The 23,052-nt window shown below is 36.9% G+C and overlaps 1 protein-coding gene across 7 annotated transcripts; it reads right to left on the bottom strand.

Moving 5' to 3' along the window:
* Positions 1–27: 27 nt before the first annotated feature.
* On the bottom strand, positions 28–22,521 carry LOC129575872 (neuroglobin-like). 7 transcript variants are annotated; one of them, XM_055460020.1, is made up of 4 exons: positions 22,264–22,521; positions 9,389–10,293; positions 8,603–8,834; positions 28–7,250 (listed from the first exon to the last, which is right to left on the bottom strand). In XM_055460020.1, exons 2-4 carry the CDS (start codon positions 9,580–9,582, stop codon positions 7,050–7,052), a joined length of 627 nt encoding a protein of 208 aa, XP_055315995.1. In that variant the 5' UTR covers positions 9,583–10,293; positions 22,264–22,521; the 3' UTR covers positions 28–7,049. The 7 variants fall into 7 exon arrangements, with proteins under 7 accessions (XP_055315995.1, XP_055316001.1, XP_055315997.1 ...); XM_055460026.1 differs by lacking the exon at positions 22,264–22,521 and adding an exon at positions 21,844–22,010; XM_055460022.1 differs by lacking the exon at positions 22,264–22,521 and adding an exon at positions 21,328–21,571.
* Positions 22,522–23,052: the final 531 nt, after the last annotated feature.

The raw sequence follows: 23,052 nt of genomic DNA, 5'->3' as shown, positions 1-23,052 counted from the left end.
ACGAGGGCAAAAAACAATTTATTCGTGTGTGTCTTTTTGTGTGTGTGTGTTTGTGTTGGTATTTGTCTAAATGCTTTGATTCAATTTGTGAAGTGGTCGAATGGGGCAACGAAAGAAAAAGCACGATGAAATCTGCATTATCGATCTGCATTACCATAATTTGATTATTTCCTTGTGCGGATGTTGCTTTGCATTCACCACTTCAATATCAATAGATTTGACTAAAAAAATATAGAACTTTTGAATAGAATTTAAAGAAAAAGGTGAAACTTAGATGGGGGAAAAAATCAATTTGGTTCAGAAACCAACGAAGGCCAAAATCTGGGCCAAAAAAAACCACCTGGCATGAATTGAAATTCAATTATTGAATATAAACAAAAAATAACGAAATCAAATGCATCATCATTTTCAACATTTCGTTTCAGTTGTTATTTTCTCCATCTTCAAAATTGTTACGTTTCTAATGCTTAAAGGATAATTACTTTGTTTGTTTTTCCATAATATACATTTAATATGCGTGCTTATTGTTTTGATAACACTGAATACAATACAATACAATAATAATTGGTTTGCAAATTTTATTTGTTTCATTCTCTGTTTCACAGTTTTGGTTGTTGTTGTTGTTTTTTTTTCTGCATTAAATATCTGCGCTTTTGTAGTTTGGACGAATTTTACATAAAATATTTAACAATTGTTTTTTTGTCGATACTTTTTTTTTCTCTTTTCATGTTCACTAAGTTTTTTTTTATTTTGCTATTACAATAAATAAGTAGCTTTCCATATTTGTGTGTGTGTGTGTGTATGTTTCTATTTCTGTCTTTGGCTTCTGTCCGTAAAGTTAAATAGGTGTCGGTAGAATGCAACGGAAAATAAATGCTTTTGCATTTCAAACGCAATTTGATTCAAAACTCAAAAGACTCTTCTCCTATATACGCGCCAGATTCAAAAGTCAATTGTGGATTCTACTCTCAATCGTCATGTTGTTCTACGTGTTTTTGTGTGTATGTGTGTTTTGGTTGTTTGTTGTTGTTGTGCATAATTTGTACGATTATCTCCGCTTAATTAATTTAAATAGAACGAGTCTCTGTTGCCGCCGGCTCCCCACAGTATCATGCAAATAAATTCATGCAATCATTGCCAGGGGATCAGCAACATTTGATTTACATGAAATTTTGTTCAATTCATAACATATTGTTTGTTTCTTTAATTCGAACGATGACTCTATTTATAGTATTTCGATAAATGATTTGTGTTACACATTGATTTCAAAATGAGTTTCCATTTTTTTTTTGTCATGAGATGCTTTTTTTTTTTTAAATGAAATTTCAGTATTTTTTTCCCATTAAATATGTATGGTTGGCAACCATTGGTTGCTTTTCTCTCTTCTATTTTTTGTTTGTTTTTTAATTGAAGGACAGAATTCTTCTAGCTTCAGTCCAGCTGAAGCTATTTGATTTTGTACCAATTCAAAATTGTTGTCGAATGCCGTCGTTTTTTTTTTGTTGCCTGTAGAAAATGTGTCTCGATGAAAATAGTGTTTTGTGTGTTCGACAGTTACGAGTAAATTACAAGACAGTTGTACAAAAAAAAAGCGATAGGAATACGATTCTACGCCTCCCTCGCATCCACAGCAGAGTGACAGAATGCGGCAGAAAACAGGAGAAATGAAAGACATTGGTCGGGGCATCGATGGGGTTAAGAAATGATGGTCAAGGTATAAGTATATAGATAGTGAGTAAAAATTGATGTAAACGTATGTCTCTGTCATTTTGGACCGTTTTTTTTCTCTCTTCTTCTTCTTTGGATAAGTGTGTGTGTTTGTGTTTCAAGACTAAAAAGGTATTTCAATTCTAAGCTAGACGCTCCTGAGCATTTTGTTTACCATTCATTTACTTCATTTTTCTTCTTCTTCTTAAGAAGAAGTTCTTCGTCTTCTTCTATTTCATTTTTCTCATTTTTTGGTTATTTTCTTTGCTTAATTTTTCGGTTGTTTCTCTGCATTTGTTGCTTGTTTTTACGCGCTACATGCAAAAATGTAGAGCTATTGTTTTCTTTTAAATGTGATTACAGCTACAATGTGTTTTGTGTATGTTTGCGTGTGTGTTTGTGTTTGTGCGTCGGTCAAACACGATAAATCAATTGCCTTGCATCTAGATATATCGAACATGAAACGACTACATTACACAAAATGACTTGTCTATTAATATTCCTGTGTTTTATTCACTGTTTAACAATAATATCTTCACGGTTTTTGTCTTGCGCTTTATTTCTTGTTGGTTGCATAAATGGTTAAAATTGTATGTGTTGGTATTTAAAAATTGTACCATTTTTTTCTTTGTTTTAAAAATATGTTACACATCAGGAGTACGACATCTTATAGTTTTTTTTTTTTTTTGTTCTATTTCTGCAAACTTTTCCACCCACAAAATGTGAGCGATGTGAAAAAGTCCGTTTGGTTCGGTTTCTGTGCATTGAAACCATTAAAATGCACCTTATCTATTGGCTACTGAGAGTGAAACTGTCTCGTTCTACTTGAGAGTGAGACCGTTTTTTTTTGGATCAAACCCCAACCAAAAATCAAGCTGGATTTATTACGAAAACGGGTATTGTGCGTCGTTTTGTGATAGACTCTCTCGCTCACTTGCTCTCAGTTTATCACCATCAAAACTAACCTAAATTTTCAGAACCCAACAGAAACATGAAAACATGTTCGTGTTCAACACTCACATTCGCCAAAGAAACAAAAAATTACAACAAATTGACTGACAAGCATTCAGATACATCTATTCCATTGTCTATTTCTTTTTTCTCCACATTTCTGCATGCGTTTTGATTCAATAATTTTTTGTCTGCTTTTGTCTGTTCAACATTTCTGTCTTTGAATGGCATGCCATAAAAATGCACGGTTCCAGTCACATCAAGATGCACGGCTGCAGATAAATGCGAGAACAAACAACTTTATTCGACAGTCGAAAAGTTATACGGCTAATGTAGTATTACATTCATTTCAATATTATTTAATCCATCATGATGGAACATAAAAGAGGAGCGAAAAAAAAACGTAATTGCGTTGCGTAATTCGTTTTGTTCGTCTTATCTTCTGCTCTTGATGATTAACGCTCATTTTTCTTTCGAACAAGTTTCGCTTCAATCTCATCGAAGATTTGGATTTTGAAGCTGATTTCGCTTCGAAAATGGATGCAAACGAATGTTGACGCAATGAAACATGTTGGCACTGGAAAATACCTTATCCAAACTACAGATGAAACGGAAATGATGTCAAACCGATTTTTTCGAGAGAATTTGAGATTATTTCGGAAGTTTTGCATTCGTGTTTTGCACGCAACTTGGCGAATTTTTGGGTAGAACGAAAATTTCTTTTGAAAAATTCCCGCATGCTGTACGATGAACGTCAATGGAATTGATAACAAAGAACAATTCCAAAATGTAATATACATTTTGATGCATTTTCATTTGGGAAATGCTCAAATTGTTCCACATTTACTCATAATAGTTTTGCTCTATCATTTAAAATTTCAATTTTTCTTGGGTAGAAATTCGATTTCTTCACCGTTTTCCCTCTCGCACTGCACAATCAACCATATCTTTTGTAGCTTTTTCTTCTTACGGAATTCTTAATTTCCGATGGGTCTTCTATAAAATTTAACACTTGAATCGTTTCAAATGGTTTTTTTTTTCATCCAAAGCATTTCAGCGCAAGTTGTATGAAGGTTGTTTTAATGCGTTCTGCCGTTTGTGGCCTGTGAAAGAAAAAAGAAGGAAAAACCATCGTGTTCGCGTATAAATCTTCGCGATTTAATCTTTTGCTCGAGTTTTCGCATAAATCTTGAGTCATTGAATGAGGTTTTTTTTCTTCAAATGGATATGCATTGAGTAAATAACTTTGGTGGTTTCTGATCTTCGTATTTGCACTTCGTTTTTCCCCCCCAATTCAACGGTAGAAAAAAAATCAGCGTCGAAAAACGGTTTTTAAATTCTTCGTTGAATATGAATGGTTTTTTTTTCTCGAGTAAAGCATGAGTTCTCGTCTTTTAAATCGCTAAAGAAACACATTTTTCTTTAAAAACCACGATTTTCCGTCACTTTCCACAACATCGTGAATGATTTCTCGTCGCAAAAACGCAAAAACGAAACAATTTTCTCTTTTTTTCCAACGATTTTCTCTTTCGAATCTTTCATTTAAATCTATTTTAATTGAAAGTTTTTTTTTTCGCCTCGATCTTAACGACGAGAGAACATTCATTTTCAACCAGAAATAACAGTTTCTCCACGAAATCACAAAGTGAAAATGTTTTCTTTTACAAGAATGATAACAAAAACCTTTCTCGAATTATCACTTTTCCGATCATTTTTATTTTCGCATTGTCTTTCACATCATTCTTGCTCCAAATGTTCCATGTACATTTGCTTGATTTCTCCAGTTTTTTTTTTCGTTGAGATTTCTCATTTCGTTTCATTTCTTCCTCATTTTTCATTCTCACCGAAGAGAACAAACTCACTTGCCAAATCATGTTCGAGTCGAAAAGAAAAGTGACGCTTGTGCAGCGAAGAAAATGCCGTTGTCACTTCATCATCAGACACCTGTCAAAATGCGCCACTGTTTCGGCGCTGCCTTTTTATGCTCAATAAATCATTGATTTGAATTGAGAGGCGAGCAAAGCATCAGCGTTATTTGGTTTGAATTGGCAAAATATCAGCATCGCTTGGTTTTGTTTTCGTTTCTTCTAATAATCTTTTGGTTTCTCTTCGTCAATTATTTGAATGCACACCATTGAACTGGTCTAAATGCGCGGTAAAATCAAATATCAAAAGTAAAGTCTCCAGAATTGGAATTAATTGCGGTCACATTCATTGTTTAAATGCATTGTTTCGTGTTAAAATTGCGGCAAGTGTCCAAATCAATGTTCGATTCAAACACATGTTTCATGGTTATTCTTTCTTCTTTCAGTTCGTTTCAAATAGAACTAAATTTCAATGGGTAACCGAATTCTTGTCTCCAATCACCGTCAATATTTTGCAAAAATCTCAGCTGTTTTCTGCTTTTCAATCAAAATGTGGTGTTAACATATTTTTTTTTTCTTTCATATAAATCGAATGGCATTTTGCGGTTTGATTGTGGTTCATACAACAAAAAAAATTGAATCACAATTCGGTTCTTTGGTATATTTTTTACGGTTTTGTTATTTCTTACATTTTGTTGTTGGTTTTTGTGTGTTGTTGCAAAACATCAATTTGTCACAATATTCAAAACGATGCTTTTGGTATATATTTTCAAATCTGCGATACAATGGTTTGAGTTTTTCATCATTTTTCCATTTATTTCATCCAAAATAATAACAATCATTTGAAAAGGCTGGCTTTTATCTGTTTTTTTTTTTCCAAGGTACATATTGAAATTGATTTCGCTGCAAACAATACTTAAAACAAACGATAATAAAATATTACGTATTTATGGCATAACCTCTTGCGAAGTAGCTGAACATTGAAATAGATTTATGATAAATATGTTTTAAACTTTTTTCTTCTCATCTTTTTGTGTTTTTTTCTATGTCGGTTGTTACTGCAAAACTGTTGGTAACTATGAAATTGTTGCCGTTGACTCCGTCCAACTTCTTGAAAATATTCGACACAAAATCTACTTATGAAAATGTAATTCTTCTTCGTTTTTCTTTAACCGGATCGCGCAATTTTACTATGAACTTTTCATTGGGAAAAGTCTTTTTTATCTTATTCCGAAAGGAATAGTGCTCTTCTGTTGGCAAGTCAAACAAATATTTAGTTTTTCTTTAAGAATAGAAATTCTGTTAATTTTCTGTTGAAATCGGTTCATTCTATTAGAACTCTGCCACGTGGGCACACACCCATGCAGATATCATGTGTACGATATCCACTGGACATCGTTCCATGAACATTGTCCAATGAAAATTGTCCCATAAACGTTGTCCCATGGACATTGGACATCATCCATGTGCAGTGGTGAGCAGATGATGAATTTTTGTTACTGTGATCTGATTTGGTGTGGCTTAATACTAAATTTATGCGTTACATATAACTGTCTAAAGCGAGACATACACAAACATGAAATATCGCATTTGATATGCTTTTCTTCACTTTTCCACTTCACCGTGATAAGTGAGTGTGTGTGTGTGTGTGTGTGTGTGTCTTGGGTTATGTTGTGGGATGTGTGGATTTTGAGCTAATTGGCAAATGAAGTGCTGCAAGATAAAAGATCTAACGGCCTTTAGTCAGGAAAAGCTCTCAGGATGCTCGAGAAAAAAGAGGGTTAGAAGGAGTAGGGTAGAGGATGTGTTACAGCTTCGAAACGGCAAATGCAATTCAAATGCAAAAAAATAATTACTTTTTCTGTGTTGCTGCTGCTGCTGCTGGCTCTTTTATTTCTCTTTTTCATCTTCACACACACATTGCTAAATTGGAAAAGTTTTAAATGACCAACACCGAAATTCGCCCATCGAAAGCGCTTAATCGCGAACGACATTTATATTATTAATATGTAATTTTTTTTGTTCGTTATTGTTACTTTTTTCCGCACACAAAGTTTTGTTTGTTTTTTCACAGTTAAGGAAAAAGTGTATTCAAAACTGTAATGTTTTTTTTTCTTCTTCTTTGTCTCACTTGCATACCGATTCAGAAAAATTATAACGAACGCCGCAATTGGAATCTAAATTGAAATGGTTTTTTTTTTTGCTTTGGTTATTTACACACAGAAAAAATAAAACGATTTTAGCTGCTCTAACTTGGTTGTATTTTTTTTTTTGTTTGGTTTAAGTGCAAAACTAATTCAGTTGCCTTTTTGGGGTGAAATTGTTACTTTTTTGTCTGATTTTCTTTTCTTTTCTATTTAAACAAATGTTGTCTCGAAAAAAAAAATCGCACGCATCGTTTAAACTAACACGTTTAAGCGTCGTTTTTTTGTGTTGTGTTGTGTTTTGGTTGCTGTTGTTGTTGCTGCTGCTGCTGCTGCTGCGGCGGTGGCGGCTGTTTGCTGTTGCTTATTTGTCGAATTATTTTCACGATTTTGCATTTGCTGAGGTGGAATTACTATTGTTATTGACAGCAGCTGTGTTATTCTTTGAATTGGCACTATCGAACCCTGTGATTAATGTTTCTATAATAAATTTAATAGTTAGCTTATAAATTCCTTCTACATTCTCCGTGTATCGATCGCCCAGTGTGTTTTGCACAGCCGATAGAAATGGTTTCTCGATTCTCTACAGTTGGCAGAATAGAAAAAGGGAGGAAAGAAGAAAATGCATTTGTGTGAATTACATTACAAAATTACGGAATGCGAGCATGAATTGAGGAAATTGTTTTCAATGATTTATCGAAAACTGTTTCCCATGAGAGATTTTACAGATGAATAAATCTTACGCGCGCATGATGACGTTGTAATTTAATTTCGATGAAAATTTATTATTATTCAACTTGATCAACTCAACAAATTCCTTTTGCCCACTTGAGCATTGAGAGACTTGAGAATTGGAGGAGGCTTGAGATTTGTGTGACTCAACATTTTAACACACTTAAAAGTGTAGCAGGAATTCGAAAGTCATGAAAATTTGATTCTCAAAAATAAGAACTTAAGATTCAAAGCAAGAAATTCAAAGCTTGAGATGCAGAACGAGAGAATTTCAGCAATTTAGATTCGGAACTCGAGAATCAGAGCTTGACATTCGAAATTCAAAGCACTCAAAATTTGGAAGACAATATTCAAGTTTTTAAAAACTAAGAATTTAAAACACATGAACAAGACTTGCACATGATTCGAAATTGAAGATACACAACTGAAGACTCGAAATGTTTTGGATGAAGAACAGAAACAGGATGAAAGACTGAAAAATAGAAGAACTGAAGAATTCGAAACAGATTATTGAAAACTGAGGATGCAAGTAGCAAAAGTAAAAAAAAAAGATGCACACAACTCAATATGATGTAAATTTGAAATGCAAAGCGCTCGAAATGTGACGTTTGAAAGCTTTTGTTTCAATTTTTGATTCCACGAACAATAACAATCAAAAAAAGTACAGGAAACTCAGAAGTGCCAAATGCATTTTATTCAACTAGTTCAAAATGCCACGAAAATTATATTATTGCCTTTATTCCATGGAATGAAATAAACACTGTTCTAAGGGAGAGACACGAAACTTAAATGAGTAAAATTAAAACATTATTCAACGATAATAGGAAAAATAGAAGAAATTAGTGAGTTTGGTTTGCCAATGTTAACGCTTATGGACATATTGTTTATTGTTTACAAAATAGTCCCGTTAGGTCTTCCATAAGCGTTTTATTGACAGTGTAATATGATCTGCAAGCGATTTTACTAGAAATAATAGCACAATATTAGCACTTTTGCACCAAAACTAGAGAAATTAGAGGACATAAAGCAAAAAATATATAAAATTGAGTGTAACTAGACTCTAATAGAATTCGTGTCTCGCCCCTAGACACTGTTTCATTCCAGTGTTCAGAAACAGCACATTTTTCGCCGCCTGTTTATGTGTTTTTCACCTGTTTACATTAAAAAAAAAAAAAACGAAACAAGAAACTGTTTCACACTTACCCAAAAGTACTCGGCTTTGAATTCGGGAATGCGGGTATGTGATGCGCCCACTTGATGCAGATAGTCAAAGAAGGTGTCAAGCTCGTCAAGACTGCGAATGCCTTCGTCTAACGTCTCCATGACTTTATTTGCATGTTCGCCCAATTCTTCGGATGATGCTTGTTGCTCTTTGGTTTTTAGCTCTCGAAACTTATTGAATAGCAGCAATAGTTCGCCGTGTTCTTCGAACAGCCTGGTGTGTGCGTGAGTGGGTGAGAGAGAGTGGGTCAGAGAAAGAGTTAGAATGAGAAAGAGAGAGAAAGAGAGAGTGAGTGAGATAGCGAAAAAAAAAGATTCATGGAATTTCCGCAATATTGCACAAAAATGCTAAATATGAAATTCTGATTCTATTGCATGAACTAAATCACATTTGATGAAGGTAATTTGGTTGTGCTACAGCATAACCATCGAAGAAGACGACAACGCATCGAGCAGAGAGCTTTTTGCATCAATTTGTTGTTGATATAATATATTCAAGGTGTTGTAACGTTGACCCACTTATGCAAATTTATGTTTGATAACCCACAGATTGAATGATAAAAAAGAGAGTGACTTAATTCAATTAGGTGATGAAAATTATGGAAAAAGAAAATGGTCTCAGGATTGGGTGAGGTGATGGTGGGATGCGGAGGTGGATATGTTTGTTTTCCACATGCGACGAAAGAGGTGTAAAAAAACACGACAAGCGATCAAGAGAGAGAGAGAGAGAGAGAGGTTCATTGGAGGGATTTTATTCTATATACTTACTTAATGAACATATTAATTCCGGTCGGTTGCATTGCACGACTGATGCCTTTCCACGATGCCATCATTGTGTACTTTTGGCGGGCGGTGAGCGGTAAGCGTGGATCCGGTGCTGATGGCGGTGGTGGTTCACTCGGGCTAGTCGCATTCACATCTGATTTTGTGCTCGCCGCCAATTTGCCTAGTTCACAACCCATTTTGTACCAATAAAATTCGTCGGCTTTTCGCTTCGCCTACTTCTTCAAATTCTCACACCAACACACAGACACCAATCGGAGATTCGTTTTTTTTTTCGTGTGCACTCACACACAAAATTAGCAACTCTTATTATTTTTTTCTTTCTTTTTTTCTCTTTCTTACGTTGTATTTGTCTCTTTTTCGTCGTCGAATCTCTTTAACTCTTCGTTTCTTTTCTTTTTTTACTTATAAAACATCAACTCAAATACAATTGACTTTGTTTATTTTATCTCTATTTCCAAAGTACACAACAATTTCACGGTCACTGTAACTGTTTTTCGCCGTTTTTTTTTCTCAAATTCACTGTTCTTCACTCAAACAAATTTCACTTTTGCCAATTGCTAACGAGATCACACCGTTAACAAGACGCTCGTCATATACACACACACTCAATGGTGCTATAGGTGCGCACTGTTGGTAGATCGGTTATTTACTGAATAACGGAATGCAATGCACACATCATTGTCTTCCTTTTTTTTTTCAAACCGTCGTTTTCGCGTTCCTTGGTTTCTTGTTTGCAAACAATTTATTTCCTCCAATTGTTTTTCACACAAATTGCATGTCATCTAACTTCGATCCTTTAATTTCAGCCAAATTCTATGTCCATGCACCGTTCGAATATGATGATAGCCCTCGGATTTTCACTTTTTCATCACTTTTGGACAATTTCCCTGTCGAAAGAGAAAGAAAGAAAAAAATTGGTTCAACGGAATGAAATTTGCAGCCCTTCTCAAACAAAACTACTTAAGTTTGATACGAAATTTTTCCATCCCGTAATTTGTTCGCGAGAAGTAATTAATTGAATTGTATGAAGCGTCTAAAATCGCGCAACTATTTTCGAGAGTTTGTGATGAGTATGATAGCTGTAGCGAGAGCGAGTGAGTGCGCGCACGTATTGAGTAAGCGTACGCTCGAGTCCACGATATGCAAAAGTTTTTGTATGTGTGTGTGTGTGTGTATTTTTGAGAGAGCGCGAGCGTACGGCAGCATCAACAGCGACGGATGCTATCAGAACAGATGTCTAGTATCATGAGAAAACTTGATTACGTTCGGAATCGTCGCTCAAAAATATGAGCCAAATGACATTTTCTCGCTCTTTTATCTCCTCCTCTCTTTCTCGTACGCCCGCACGCTCACCGCCATCGTCGTTGTCACACAAAAACAGGAAAAACGCTGCTCGAAAATTGTCTATTCGTTTTTCACGGCTCTGTGTGGAAAAACTAATTGAATTATTTTTGGAACGGCAATTTCTTTAAAAATCTTACGCAGAGCGAGAGAGAGAGAGAGAGAGCGAAAAATAAAACAATCGCGCGCGCTCGTTTGACTTAACTTGATGGCGGCAGTGGCGGCGAAAGAACGAGAGAGATACGATACTAGGCACTAGGAAATGAAATATACACACAAAAAATTTATAATCCGATAATAGCTTATTGAAGTTCAAAGAAATGAATTAAATTTAAATGCGACGACGACGAGAAAACTCAACGTAGAAAATTGGACGACAATGGAGAACTGCACGAAGAGCAGTGTCAACACGATGAGGATAGCGAAATGAAAATAATAACAGAAAAAAAATAATACACTTTGTCGCTGGCGAACGATTCACAAGACACAAGATAGAAGAATAGCAGAGAAAAAAGTTGCTATCAACGTGAAACAATATATGATCAAAGACATTTCAAATATGCAAAACGCACTCGGGAACCCATACACACAGCAAACGACAGAACGAACGAACAACAGCAACAACGACGACGACGATGAAAAAAATAAATAATATGAGAAAAAGAATAAGAATAACACTTTGCACGGCACGATGCAAATGATATCGGAGATACCGAGAATGTGAAGAGATAAAAGCGAACGAACGAACGAATGAACGAAAAAAAATATAGCAAAAAAATGAAAACACACAAAAATGTGTATAAACTAGTGATGAAAATGAGCGCAGCGCTTGTTTGTGTAATGTTCTATCTTTGATATCCATGTATTGCATAACAATATTTTCTATCGCCAAAACACCGAGCGCACCGCCCGTCCCGTTTCTCTACGTTCCAAATATATATAATAATAAGTAATCAAAAAGTGTGTAATTTTGTGTGTGCATATTTTGCCTCTCTGTCTGCTGTGTATCATGGGGCCGGTGTGTGTGTGTGTGTGTTCGGGTATTTATTGTTTCCATCGTAGTGGCCTCTCGCACTCACTCTCGAAGCAAATGATGTGCCAAGCAATTTCCCGTAAATTGAATACTAATTGTGTACGGTGTGTGTGTTGTTTTTTTTTTGCGCAAATAGAGGACACACGCTCAGTGTTCGAGCGAGAGCAGAGCGAATGAGAGTCAGCCAGAGAGTAAGCAAGACACACCGAGCAAAAGAGAATCGTTCTTTTTTTTCGGGCACATCGTTTTCGTTCATTTCCAATTCCCATTTCAACGGCACATATTTAACTATTGTATTATACGTCGTTTTTGCTCCGTCTTCGTCTCCGTTTCATATTTCTCATTCATTAGCAACAGTGCGGTATGAAAATATTAAGGTGTAAATGGACTTTTTTTTCGCTGCTGCTGCTGCCGCTGCTGCTACGTTAATATTTGTCGAGTGAGAAAAAAAAAAAGCGTGAAATTGAAAACGCTGGCCGCAAAACAAAGGGAAACGAGCGAAAGAGAGAAAAACAACAACTTATCACTACACGCAATAAAAATTAAATTCTTTTTATGACTTTCATTTATTTTGGCAATTAATTTTTCATATTGCTGTTTTCGCTGGGGACGCATTCCCTTCTGTTTCTCTCGCTTCTCTCGGATGCTGCTTTTTTCGGTGTGTGTGTGTGTGTGTTTGTGGAGAGGCTATTGTATAATCATTACAAGTTTGATTGAAATCGTTCACTTTGTGTAGGTTTTTTTGCGATACTTCGTGTAATGCAACGAAGCTTGCAGGAGATAGCAAGAACAGGGGAGGCAATGGGCAAGAAAGGTAGAGAGATAGGTAGATAGAGAGGTAGAGAAAATGATTGAAAAAGAATGAGAGTAACAGGGACAGAAATAGAAAGAGAAACTGTGTTTCCGTGCCATTTTGCACAGAGTGACGCATTTCAAACGACGCTCGTTATCTGCATGAACATTTGCACACACGAAAAAAAAAACAAGTACGAATCGCATCACTTTGCACATTCAACATTTTTATATGCATAAAGGTATGTACCTTGATGAATTTATTCTTGTTTCGTCGACCGATTTCTTTCTTCATTCTATCGATGCGACGAGAGTGCTTTTTTCCCCATGCTCCCGTTGTCTTATGTCTTCATTTCCCTGTCTCTTTGCAGCGGATTTTTTCTTCACAAGAAGTAAGTCTCCTTCTCTTCTTCTTCTTCTTCTTCTTCTTCTTCTTCTTCTTCTTCTTCTTCTTCTTCTTCTTCTTCTTCTTCTTCTTCTCTCCAGTTTTTTTTTCTTCTTTCTCTCTCTATCTATCTATCTCCCTGTCTTTCTCTCTTTTTCCCTTTTCCCTCTCATTCCGTCCCATTCCTTCGCCTTGAAATCAAAATTTGGCTTGTTTTATTCATGGAATGAACAGAAGATGCACATCGAAATCGCACAAAATTGAGAGACGAAGAGCATGAAGTAACCGAGATGAATGTCAACGAGAGAGAAGAAAATCGGTACTGATTTGTTGTTGTTGGTGTGTGTGTTTTTCTTCTTCATTTTAAATCACGGTTTTTCGTCGAAACGACAAGACACACAAATAAAGACCAGGGAATTGGAATTGTGTGCCATTACTGTCTCGTTCTCGGAGGCAAGCTTCATCTTTGTCGTCTCCCACTCCCATCCTCTCTCTTTCTGTATTGCCCTGGAGGACGGTGAACATTTTCGTGTGGAATTTAGAGCGAGAAATGTCTTGAAGGAGCGCACATAATCCATTCACTCAAAACTCACATACACATAACCCCGTCCGTTGTCTCTCACCAGCCCCCAAAATAAAAACACAGATCTGGTGACGCTGTGATTGTGAATAAATATGCACACGTATTCCGTCCCTTATGAAACTTAAATGAGATTTAGCTTCAGAGACCAAGGGGTGGGTGAAGTTTACCAGATTGAAGTTGATGTGAAAACTTTCAAAATTCCATATGGAAAACAAATCCGTTTTCTGTCATTCTGCTCATATTTCGGTCTCTGCATTGTTCGTGTTCTTTTTTTCGCTTTTGCTCTTGTTTTGTTGTGGTTTTCGAATATGTTTTTTGCTATCGTTTTGTTTTGGTCCGGTATCGATGTTTTTTTTTAAGAATCGAGGACCTATCTTAAGTGTGTGGAATGAGCTCGTTTCAAATATGCGTAACGACCGATAAAATGGATCGAGCGATAGAAAAAAAAAGCGAAAAATGGAATCATCGGTCGCTTAGCAATTCAAGTCAGTTTAATGGGGCAGAGATGAGACAGAGAGAAGGAGAGGGAATGTATGTGTGTGAAAAAGAAAAGAAAATTGTTTGTGCCAAATTTAAGGCCGACGTCGGCTGAGGGATTGTTTGAAAAACGGAATATTATCTTTATGGTGGTTATCAAAATAATGCCTAAGGCAACAATCTCTCTCTCTCTCTCTCTCTCTCTCCCTCACTACATCTCTAACTCAGCCGAAAACAAACAATGGAAGAGAATCAAAATGCAAAGAAGAAAAATGGACCGCAATTTTTAATTGATTTTCACAATGTTTTGGCATCACACCTCAGAAGCATCTTCAAACAACCAACAAGTCGTCGATAAAAAAAACAACACAAAAAACGCGGAAAGAAATGCGGTAAACTTTTTCGCGGGGTCGTTGTCATCGTTGATGTTGTTGTTGTCAACAAAAAAGGGTATGAAAATCAATTGTCCCATTTATAGGGTGCAATCCGAAATAAACTCGATCTCCCTATCTCTCAATGCGATATTAAAAAAGAGTTCAACTCAAACGTTATTACAGAAGCGGAAATGATTTTAGCAACCAAGACGGGGCAAGAAGAAGAAAAAAAAACGGTCGAAATTATATGTATATATGGGGCAAATTGGAAAATATTTACTTTTTGAATATGTACGAAGCACTTTACGAGCGATTTATGATCGTGGGAATATGCGGTATTGGATCCCATTTGCGTGCACGACGAATTTTTTTTTCGCGCTCATTTAAATCGTATTAAGTTGAGAGCAAGCTCGACCACATGATAATATACTTTTCGAAGTAATTTTTTTTCTGCGTTCACTGCTGCGAGATAAAGAGAGCTCTCGTCGCAATTTTTTACTCATCAGTGCGCGCGCTTGAAAGAATCGCAATATAATTTAATATAATTTGCTTCATTTTTTTGTTGTTTCGTTATTATTATTGTTCGTTGCTGTTGCTCTCTCTCTCTCATTTCAAGTGATTATCGTTTGACTGGTCACAAAACGCATAACAACGCGCAACAGAGGACACAGAAAAATATGACCATAAAAATGAGAAATAATAACAAAAAATTTCATTCTATGTCAACAAATAATTTGTACTGGTGCTGCTGCTACTGCTGGTGTTGTTGTTGTCGGATATTCTACATTTGCCAGTGGTCATTTGACATCGAATGCGCATGTGCATTTATGAAGTACATATTTGCTTTATGCCCTTAATGATTTCGGCCACAGAAAATAAATATCATTATGGCTGAGGCCAATATATACATGTTTTACATAGAGACAAGAAATGAGTGAAACGCATTCAGCGAAGGAAGGAAGAGGGAGGGAGGGAGAGAACGAGCGAGGAAGAGTGAGAGAGAAATAGAAATAGGAATAGGAATAGACAGAGACACACAAATTGTCCGAACGATATACAATGCGGCGTTGCTATTTCTCATCGACTGTGAATTAAGTGGCTAAACATGTCGCATTTTTCATTTGCGTAAGCTTTGCAAATGCTTAATAAAATGCTTTTTCTCCATCTCTCTCACTCCCGTTCACTCGTTCGGTTTCATCTCTTTTGTTTTTTCGGTATTGTTCGTTTGGCTTTGGCTCTGCATCGCACATCGTTTCATTATTGTTGTTTGCATATGATCTGGGCTACCGCGTTGCTCATGCTAGCTACCATGTCTGTCAAATCGAATGCAAATGCTTTTAATTCGCATGCAGCCACGTTCAGACATGCACATACAAACACGCTCCGCATTTTTCAACCGTGGTCATATATCATAATTTCGCCTAAACGGCCATTTAATTCATTTTTCAACTGTCAAAATAAACATTGTTTACATTTTCGAGAAACGAGAATGATGGTTGGTCGACCGACCAACCGACCGAGCCAAACTTTTATTTGTCCATGCATGAAAGTGTGCGTACGTGTTTGTGTCTGTTTTGTTTCTTTTTTTCTGGAGCGGATTGGCCAATTTGTACGCAATTTGGCACAAAAATACCGAGCCATTGCAGCACTATTCACCTGTGCTTGCGTGTATGTCCCTCTGGGGATTGAATGAACGGAACGGAATGGAACGAATGAATGAATGCAAAAGGTTCAATGAATCAACAAAAAAAATGTGTGCGAAACAGAGAGAATGAGAAAAAAAGAAGAAAAAGAAGAGAAGTTTGTGCTAAAGTTGGTGCAGCGCGCGGTTTTAAGCTTGAACAACATAGAGCCAAAATGTCGAAAATTCTTTGGGCTTAATTATTGTTTGCAACTATGTTACGAGCTTTGTGGCAAAGCAGCCAACAACAGCAGCAGCAGTAGAAACAATACTGCTCGGCCTTGCCTCAAACTCTGCTGGCTCGAAAATGTGCTGCGGTATGTGCAAAAGTGCTTAATCAGCACAAAAACCTTCAGCAAGAAAAGTGTTCACTAGAAACAGCTCGAATTTCTAGCTTTTGTTCTCTCTAAAGCCCATTCTTTCGCTAAACGAATTGGCTTTTGTTCTGCAGCTATATAGCAGCACGGCTAAAAGCACCATGAACAAAACGAACAACACAAAAACAGACGGAATGAACAAAAAAAAATCGCGCACAAAATGAAATACATCAAAAGTCAAATGTCAACAAATACAAACGACAGAGAGAAAATGAAGGCAAATATTCTAGTAATACCACAAAATGCGACGCATTCACTCACTCTTACATTCCCATTCACTCTTTCTCTCTCTCTCTCTCTCTCTCTCGCTCCGTCTTTATTTCATTCGGTGAGGTCCAGTGTTTCAGTAGGTTCGATTTTCATCGGAATATATCGGTGAAAGCCCCGCACTTTGGTGCGGTTGCTGCCATGCCAATTTCATTAGCGATTTGATATGGGGCTAGAGAATTTCGTCATTTTCCATTCCCTTCTTACTCTGGTCTCTTTCAATCTATCACTCAACTGGCCGCCCCACAAAAACGTGGTCATTGTTTGATTTTGACTTTAGTTGCATTGAACTTTGCACAAACTCATCCGAGAATAAAATGAAGATGAAAAATACCCGAGGAAAGAGACACAAACAAAGGGACTGAGAGTGCAACAACGACAGCAGGAGAGAATGAGAACCAGCGAAAGAATGTGAGAGAGCGAAAGAGACTAAAAACAATTGATATCGATTCATGCATTTGTCAGTCAGTAATGTAGAAATAACAGTAATTTGGAAAGGCACCACCATAATATTTAGTATATTCAGTGCGTCTTTCCACACAGCTGACTCAGGCTGCTCTCTGCTCGGTGGCTCGACTCTTCTTGCTCCATGAATATTTAATGGGCAAGCGGTTGTGCCCTTTTGTATACCGTCTGTGTGTATTGTCGGCTGTGTGTGCCGTTTTTTTTTTTTGGAAGAAGGGTTAAATAAAAAAATAATTAAGTCGGTAAAGTAATTGATTTGGATTCGATATGCGAGCGGTTCATTTTTTTTATTGCGAACGAAAGAGAACGAGAGAGAGAGAGAGACAGAACGTGAGCAGGGGAACACATCAAGAGACAGACCGACAAACTTAATGAATAATTTACGCTTTGGGTTTAATTCATATCTTGGAGAATCAATGGAGAAAGACTCGCACGACTGTCATAAGAATGGATCGCAATCGCGTTTCTAACTCTCTTTTATTTTCGTGGTTATTTTTATTCGGCTAGGGTGAGAGACGCGAGTGAAAGAACGAAATGCGGTAGTTTGGGAAAAATTAGCAAGAAGTTCCTGCCCGGAACGCATATATCATTTTGGTTATAAGCAAGGTACACATGGCGACGAAAAGCGTAGCGATTAATAATGAATAGCAGATTCTACTGCTATCAACTCCGCTTTTCGTAGATATTTTCAGATAAGAAAGGAAAGTAAACACGGATTGGAGTACGGTTATATTGGAAATTCTAATTTTGAATTAACTCAAAATCGGTTTTGACCACATTTTTCGTGGTTTTTAAAGAATGAATTCAAATGTTTCGGATTTTTTGAACAAAATTAAATGAATGAACAAATCACTTTTGAATGTAAAAATGAATCAAAGTTCCGAATATAATATTCAAATTAGCACCGATGTTAGATTCCAATGTTGATTTTGGTTTTTTGGTTCGGTTTTCGTTCAATGTCGCTAAGTAAACCGTACGATAGGTGACAATTTTCTTGACGAATCTTGAGATAACAATTTCCATTGTCAACAACTTGGTACAACGGTTAAAGCAAGACTGGCGAAAGTTGATGGAATAACTATGACAAGAATTACACCATTTTCTTCACTACAACGAAATTAGCAATTCACTATATCTCAAATCCACGTGAAATTAAACAAAAAATCCCGAAAATTGTTCAAAATACTAAAAATTCGATACATTTTGCCGTGTTAGTATCCCCTAGCTGCCTAGTTGTGCGTTCGCTTTCATTCGCCCTCCAAAAATAGACATAAAATAATAACGAACTATAATTCAAATTCCATTCCGTGTCATTCTAGTGTGGTTCAATGTGTTTTCATGCCATTTAGAATTTCGAGGAAGCGCAAAATCATATTCGAATTCCGGTTCCCCCGAACGCATATTCGCAGCACCGCATACATATATTCTTGTTTTGTTCAAAATAGGTAAAAACAGTGCTTTGATATGAATCGCATGCAATCTAAAGTTCTGTGTGTTTTCACAAAAGAAACACAGCGAGTATGTTGTTAAATTCCACCTTAACCATGTGTTCGGTTCGTTCTACCTAATTCTTCTTTCTTTTCGCACCCCCTCTCTCTCTCTCGGCCCCATTTCCCTTTCCTTCACCTCGCCTTCGTCGCTGTGTATGTGTGTGTGTTTGGGATTGATATAGAGCGTGGAGATTCCATTTTGATTGGCCATACAAAGGGTGGCCTATCAATAGATGCGATCTGAAGCGAAATTTTTCGGCAAAAGGTCACGCAATTATTTTCTGAAACAATATCAAAACATTGAATCATAAGCAGTAAACGATTCGCATACTCGCATTCCACACGGTAATTGCGCTCCACCACCACCACAACCACGGCCGCCGACGACGACGCCGCTGCCAAAAACCACCCCAAATCAAATGAGCGCGGTTTTTTTTGCTCCCGTCTTTACTTTAAGTAAATTGCACGCAATTTCAACTCCCTTCGCATAATTGTTTCGAAATTTAATTGTTGCCGTGATTTTATATTGTTCAATGGTGATTAAGAAATTGCTTAGGCTTTCACGTGCTTACACGAGATTCCAAGCCGAACAATTAAGAGTATATATATACACGTAGCCAAAAATAGAATGTCGATTTTTCACCTGCCAAACACACGACACAAGCACACACACACACACACAGCGACTGTACGAACCCCGCGAACGTGCATTGATGCACGAAAATACATTATTTGTTTATTCTCTCTCGGTGTGTGCTGCTGCTTTTTTATTATTATTTCGTTTTTTTTTTAGTTGTGTCTCGAACGAACAACCGAATTAATTTATTTAATCAAAAGAAATTTTTTATGCCTTGCGTTGTGTTTTGGAATTTTTCTCTGTTTTGTGTATTTCGGTTTTTTCTTCTTATCCGGACATTTTTTTATGATAAAATAATAAAGAAACATAATGTCAAAGAGCTTTTTTTTAGGGGTTGCACGCAACCCAAAAATTCATCTAAAATTTCAATATTTCTCTCTTTTCTCTCACATTCCCAGGGATTCACCAAAATCCACATTATTTCAAAATATTTCAACATTCACCTTGAAAAATATGTTCTGGAAGTGGGTTTTGGTGAATCTTCAGGATGGATTAGACTGGGTTTGACGATGCCCTGGTCCATCCCAAGGATCCACTTCTAGAACCAGGAGCAGTTTTGAACAATCCTGAGGATCCACCAAAATCCACTTCCAGAATTTTCAGATTCAAAAAATTCTTAGATATCCCACATTATACATAAAAAGAAGCAATATCTATAGTTTACACATAAAATGGTTATATTTCCAGCTATTCAGTAAAATCTTCGGCCTTCGAGTTTGAGTGAAACCCCTTGACTTTTTTTGTGTGTCTCTTTCATTCGGTTCGGTCGTTGGCTGGCTCGTTGAAATTTGCGCGCGGCAACGAAGAGAAAGAGAGAGAGAACCCGAGACGGGGACACCCTTGTGGGAATTTAAAGCGAAATGCCAAACAAACAAAACCGAATTAAATGGACACACACGTAAATAATTTATCTAAAGAACAACTTATTTACTTTGTGGCCGCGTTTATTCTTCTCTGTCTCTCTCTCTGTGTCCTTTCTTTCTCTAGTTCCTTTGTTCTGCTCGTTCGATTCATTTTTGATACAGAAAGAAATGCTCCTGCTAAGACTGGGTCACGTTAAATTTAATTCAAAAGCTCTTCCTCCTTTCGTTTGCTCGCTCGTTTCTCTTTCGGGGCGAATTTTTTTGTCGCGCTTTTTCTTCCCAACTTTTTCACTGTTCTAGATGCTATGGCATCTACGATTTTGATAAATGGATGCATGTCAAAAGCTTCTGCTCTATTCTCCGTGAAATCCCATTGAATTTTTGTTCGTTTTTTCTGCATGCAAATGAAATTTTACGTTTTTCTTCTCGTCATCGTCGTTGTTATTGCTGCTGTTGCCTCGTCTGTTTGTTAGCAATTGCAAATTTTATGAGACTAAATCAAATGCTTAGCGCGCGAGTAAGATGAGGGAACGGGGAACGTCAAGACAGAAAGAGAAATCGCTAAAAATAACAAGAGTTGTTGACAGCTCGGAAACGAGTAATCATTTAGTGTTCTCGTTTTTGTGTATGTTTGGGCTATTTTTGGCGTGAAATTCGTGTGTGTATGAGAACGAGCGAAGGAAGTTTACAACGATTAAGGGGATTGAGAAAGAAATGAGCAAGTCGCGCACGATTTCCAATTGTGATGAAGGCAAAACTCGTTTTACTTGTTTGCTCGCATTTTGTTGTCAGAAGTCAAGAAATTGTTCTTTTTTATCAATTTTGTGATGAGCATTCTGAAGAATCATCAAGTATTTGGAGTAAAAAATAATGAGTTTTGCTTTAGATTGTGTGGAAAAGTGAGATTTCTTTTATATTTTGCATGAAATTTAGTGATTTTTCTTTTCACATGATAAATTTTGTGCCAAATTCGATGAATTTTATGATATTTAAAATGAAAATCAATGATTTTCCCCGTAATTCACTCAAAAACCAATGATTTTTAACGATATTTTGCCTGACAACTGATGGTATTTGTCTCTTGTGTTTCGAGCGAGAGTGGATGATTTGCCCAAAATGGTTCGATTGATAGTAAAACTATCAAATTGATACTCACGGCGTGTTGAGATGTCGAAAAAAAGTGTTGGGTTTCACTGTTCAACGAAAAAAAAAGAGTGTCGGTTTGATTTCGAAAAAAAGCCAAGTAAATCGTACACAGTCTGAATAATCGCACACACTACGGAATAACAATCACGCGGAACACAATCGAAAATCAAACAGAGTCCAAAGTGCTGCACACTATCCACTTGATGCAAAAAAACTTGGTCAACAATTCCATAAACGTTGGTCAAATGCACACACATCAAGCACACAACAATAGAAGAAAACGTCGTCGTTTCTCATGGAATGTCAACAGGGTCTTTGAATTTTTCTAAAGAAGATGATGTGGAAAGTGAAATAAAAAAGTCCACACACACACACACACAAGCCAATTCAAGCACGTATAATCCGTTTTATGTTTGACTATCGTCGTTTTTGACACGCTTTCATCATCCTTGGTGTGTCTTTTAAAACCAATAATTTAATTGAAAGCAACCGAATTGAATACGTCCGTTATAATCATCACACTGACATGTACGAGAAAAGGAAAGTGAATTCATTCCACTTCATTTTCGTAGGAAACAGAAAACTGTATACCACCACACGACAACAGTTCAAAACGAATGAAAAAAGCTAAAAACGAAAACAAACAACGTAAAAATTTGTTGTCAAAAGTTGTTGGTTTGTGTTGTTTTCCCGTGAAATGGTGTCTTGTTTTTGTGAGCACCCCAAAAAGCACACACACCGTTTTCGTTTGCACTTTTGCACTGGTCGAATCGCGCGTATAGTAGAATAGTAGAAAGATAATAGAATCCAGTCAGTATTGGATTATTTTTTTCTCTTCAAACTTTTGTCATGTTTCGTCTCTTCCTCGGAGAGAGCGAGCAGGCGAGCGAGCGATTTAGATGGTCGCACGTACTTCAGAATGAACTTATTGTTAGTGAGCACTTACCTAGATTAAAGGTATAACATACACACAGACACACGAAGCGATGTGAGTATAAAGAAGAGAGAATTACTTTTTTTCCCTTCTACTTCTTCTTGGTTTTTTTTTCTATCCGTGCACACAGTGTTTCAAAACGAACCAACGAAAAAGAACAAAAACACAACAACAACCTGGTGGCTCAGTGAGTTTTCCGCTCACCACACTCTCATTCAAAAAAAAAAACTCTCGCACTCGTTCTGTCTCTCGTTCGACTTCCACACACAAACTGATGGTGCGCTTCGTGTGTCTCTTCACTATCCATAATCATTTTTCGCCTCCGTGTTTTATTCCCAATGTTCCGTTTGCATGTTTTACGCTCAATGTTCCATGCTTCGATTCGCTCCCTCTCTCGCTCTCGCTCTCTCTCCAGCTCACTCACTCTCACGCTGGCAAACCAATTCAGTGTTCGGTTTGGTTCCCGTTCGTCCATTTGTGTTTGTCGTGTGCTGTTTTTTTTCTTCTGCTTCTTTCTCCATTCTCGACTTCTTCTTCTTTTTCTTCTTCATTCTCATATATTCTCATGGTGCGCGCTCCGTGTACTTCGCACTGTGTGTGTTCGTGTGTTTAAGGACGACGTTTGTTTTGTACACATCGCGCGCTCAATGAAACATGCTAGCTCCAACTACATATTCTCCCCATTTTCATGAGCCAAAGCAATTTATGCCAATAGCGCACATAGACGAACAACCACAACGATGAGCATGTGTGTGCTTTGTGTTTGTGTGTTCGTGTGCTCGTGTGTTTGTGTACGTGCGA

The sequence above is a fragment of the Sitodiplosis mosellana genome, unplaced genomic scaffold (assembly GCF_009176505.1).
Source record: "Sitodiplosis mosellana isolate CC-2019 unplaced genomic scaffold, AAFC_SMos_1.0 Smas_scaffold_6170, whole genome shotgun sequence".
In the NCBI taxonomy this organism is placed as follows: Eukaryota; Metazoa; Arthropoda; class Insecta; order Diptera; family Cecidomyiidae; genus Sitodiplosis; species Sitodiplosis mosellana.
Note: the sequence above shows the minus strand (reverse complement) of the source record. Positions and strands in the feature narration are given on the sequence as shown.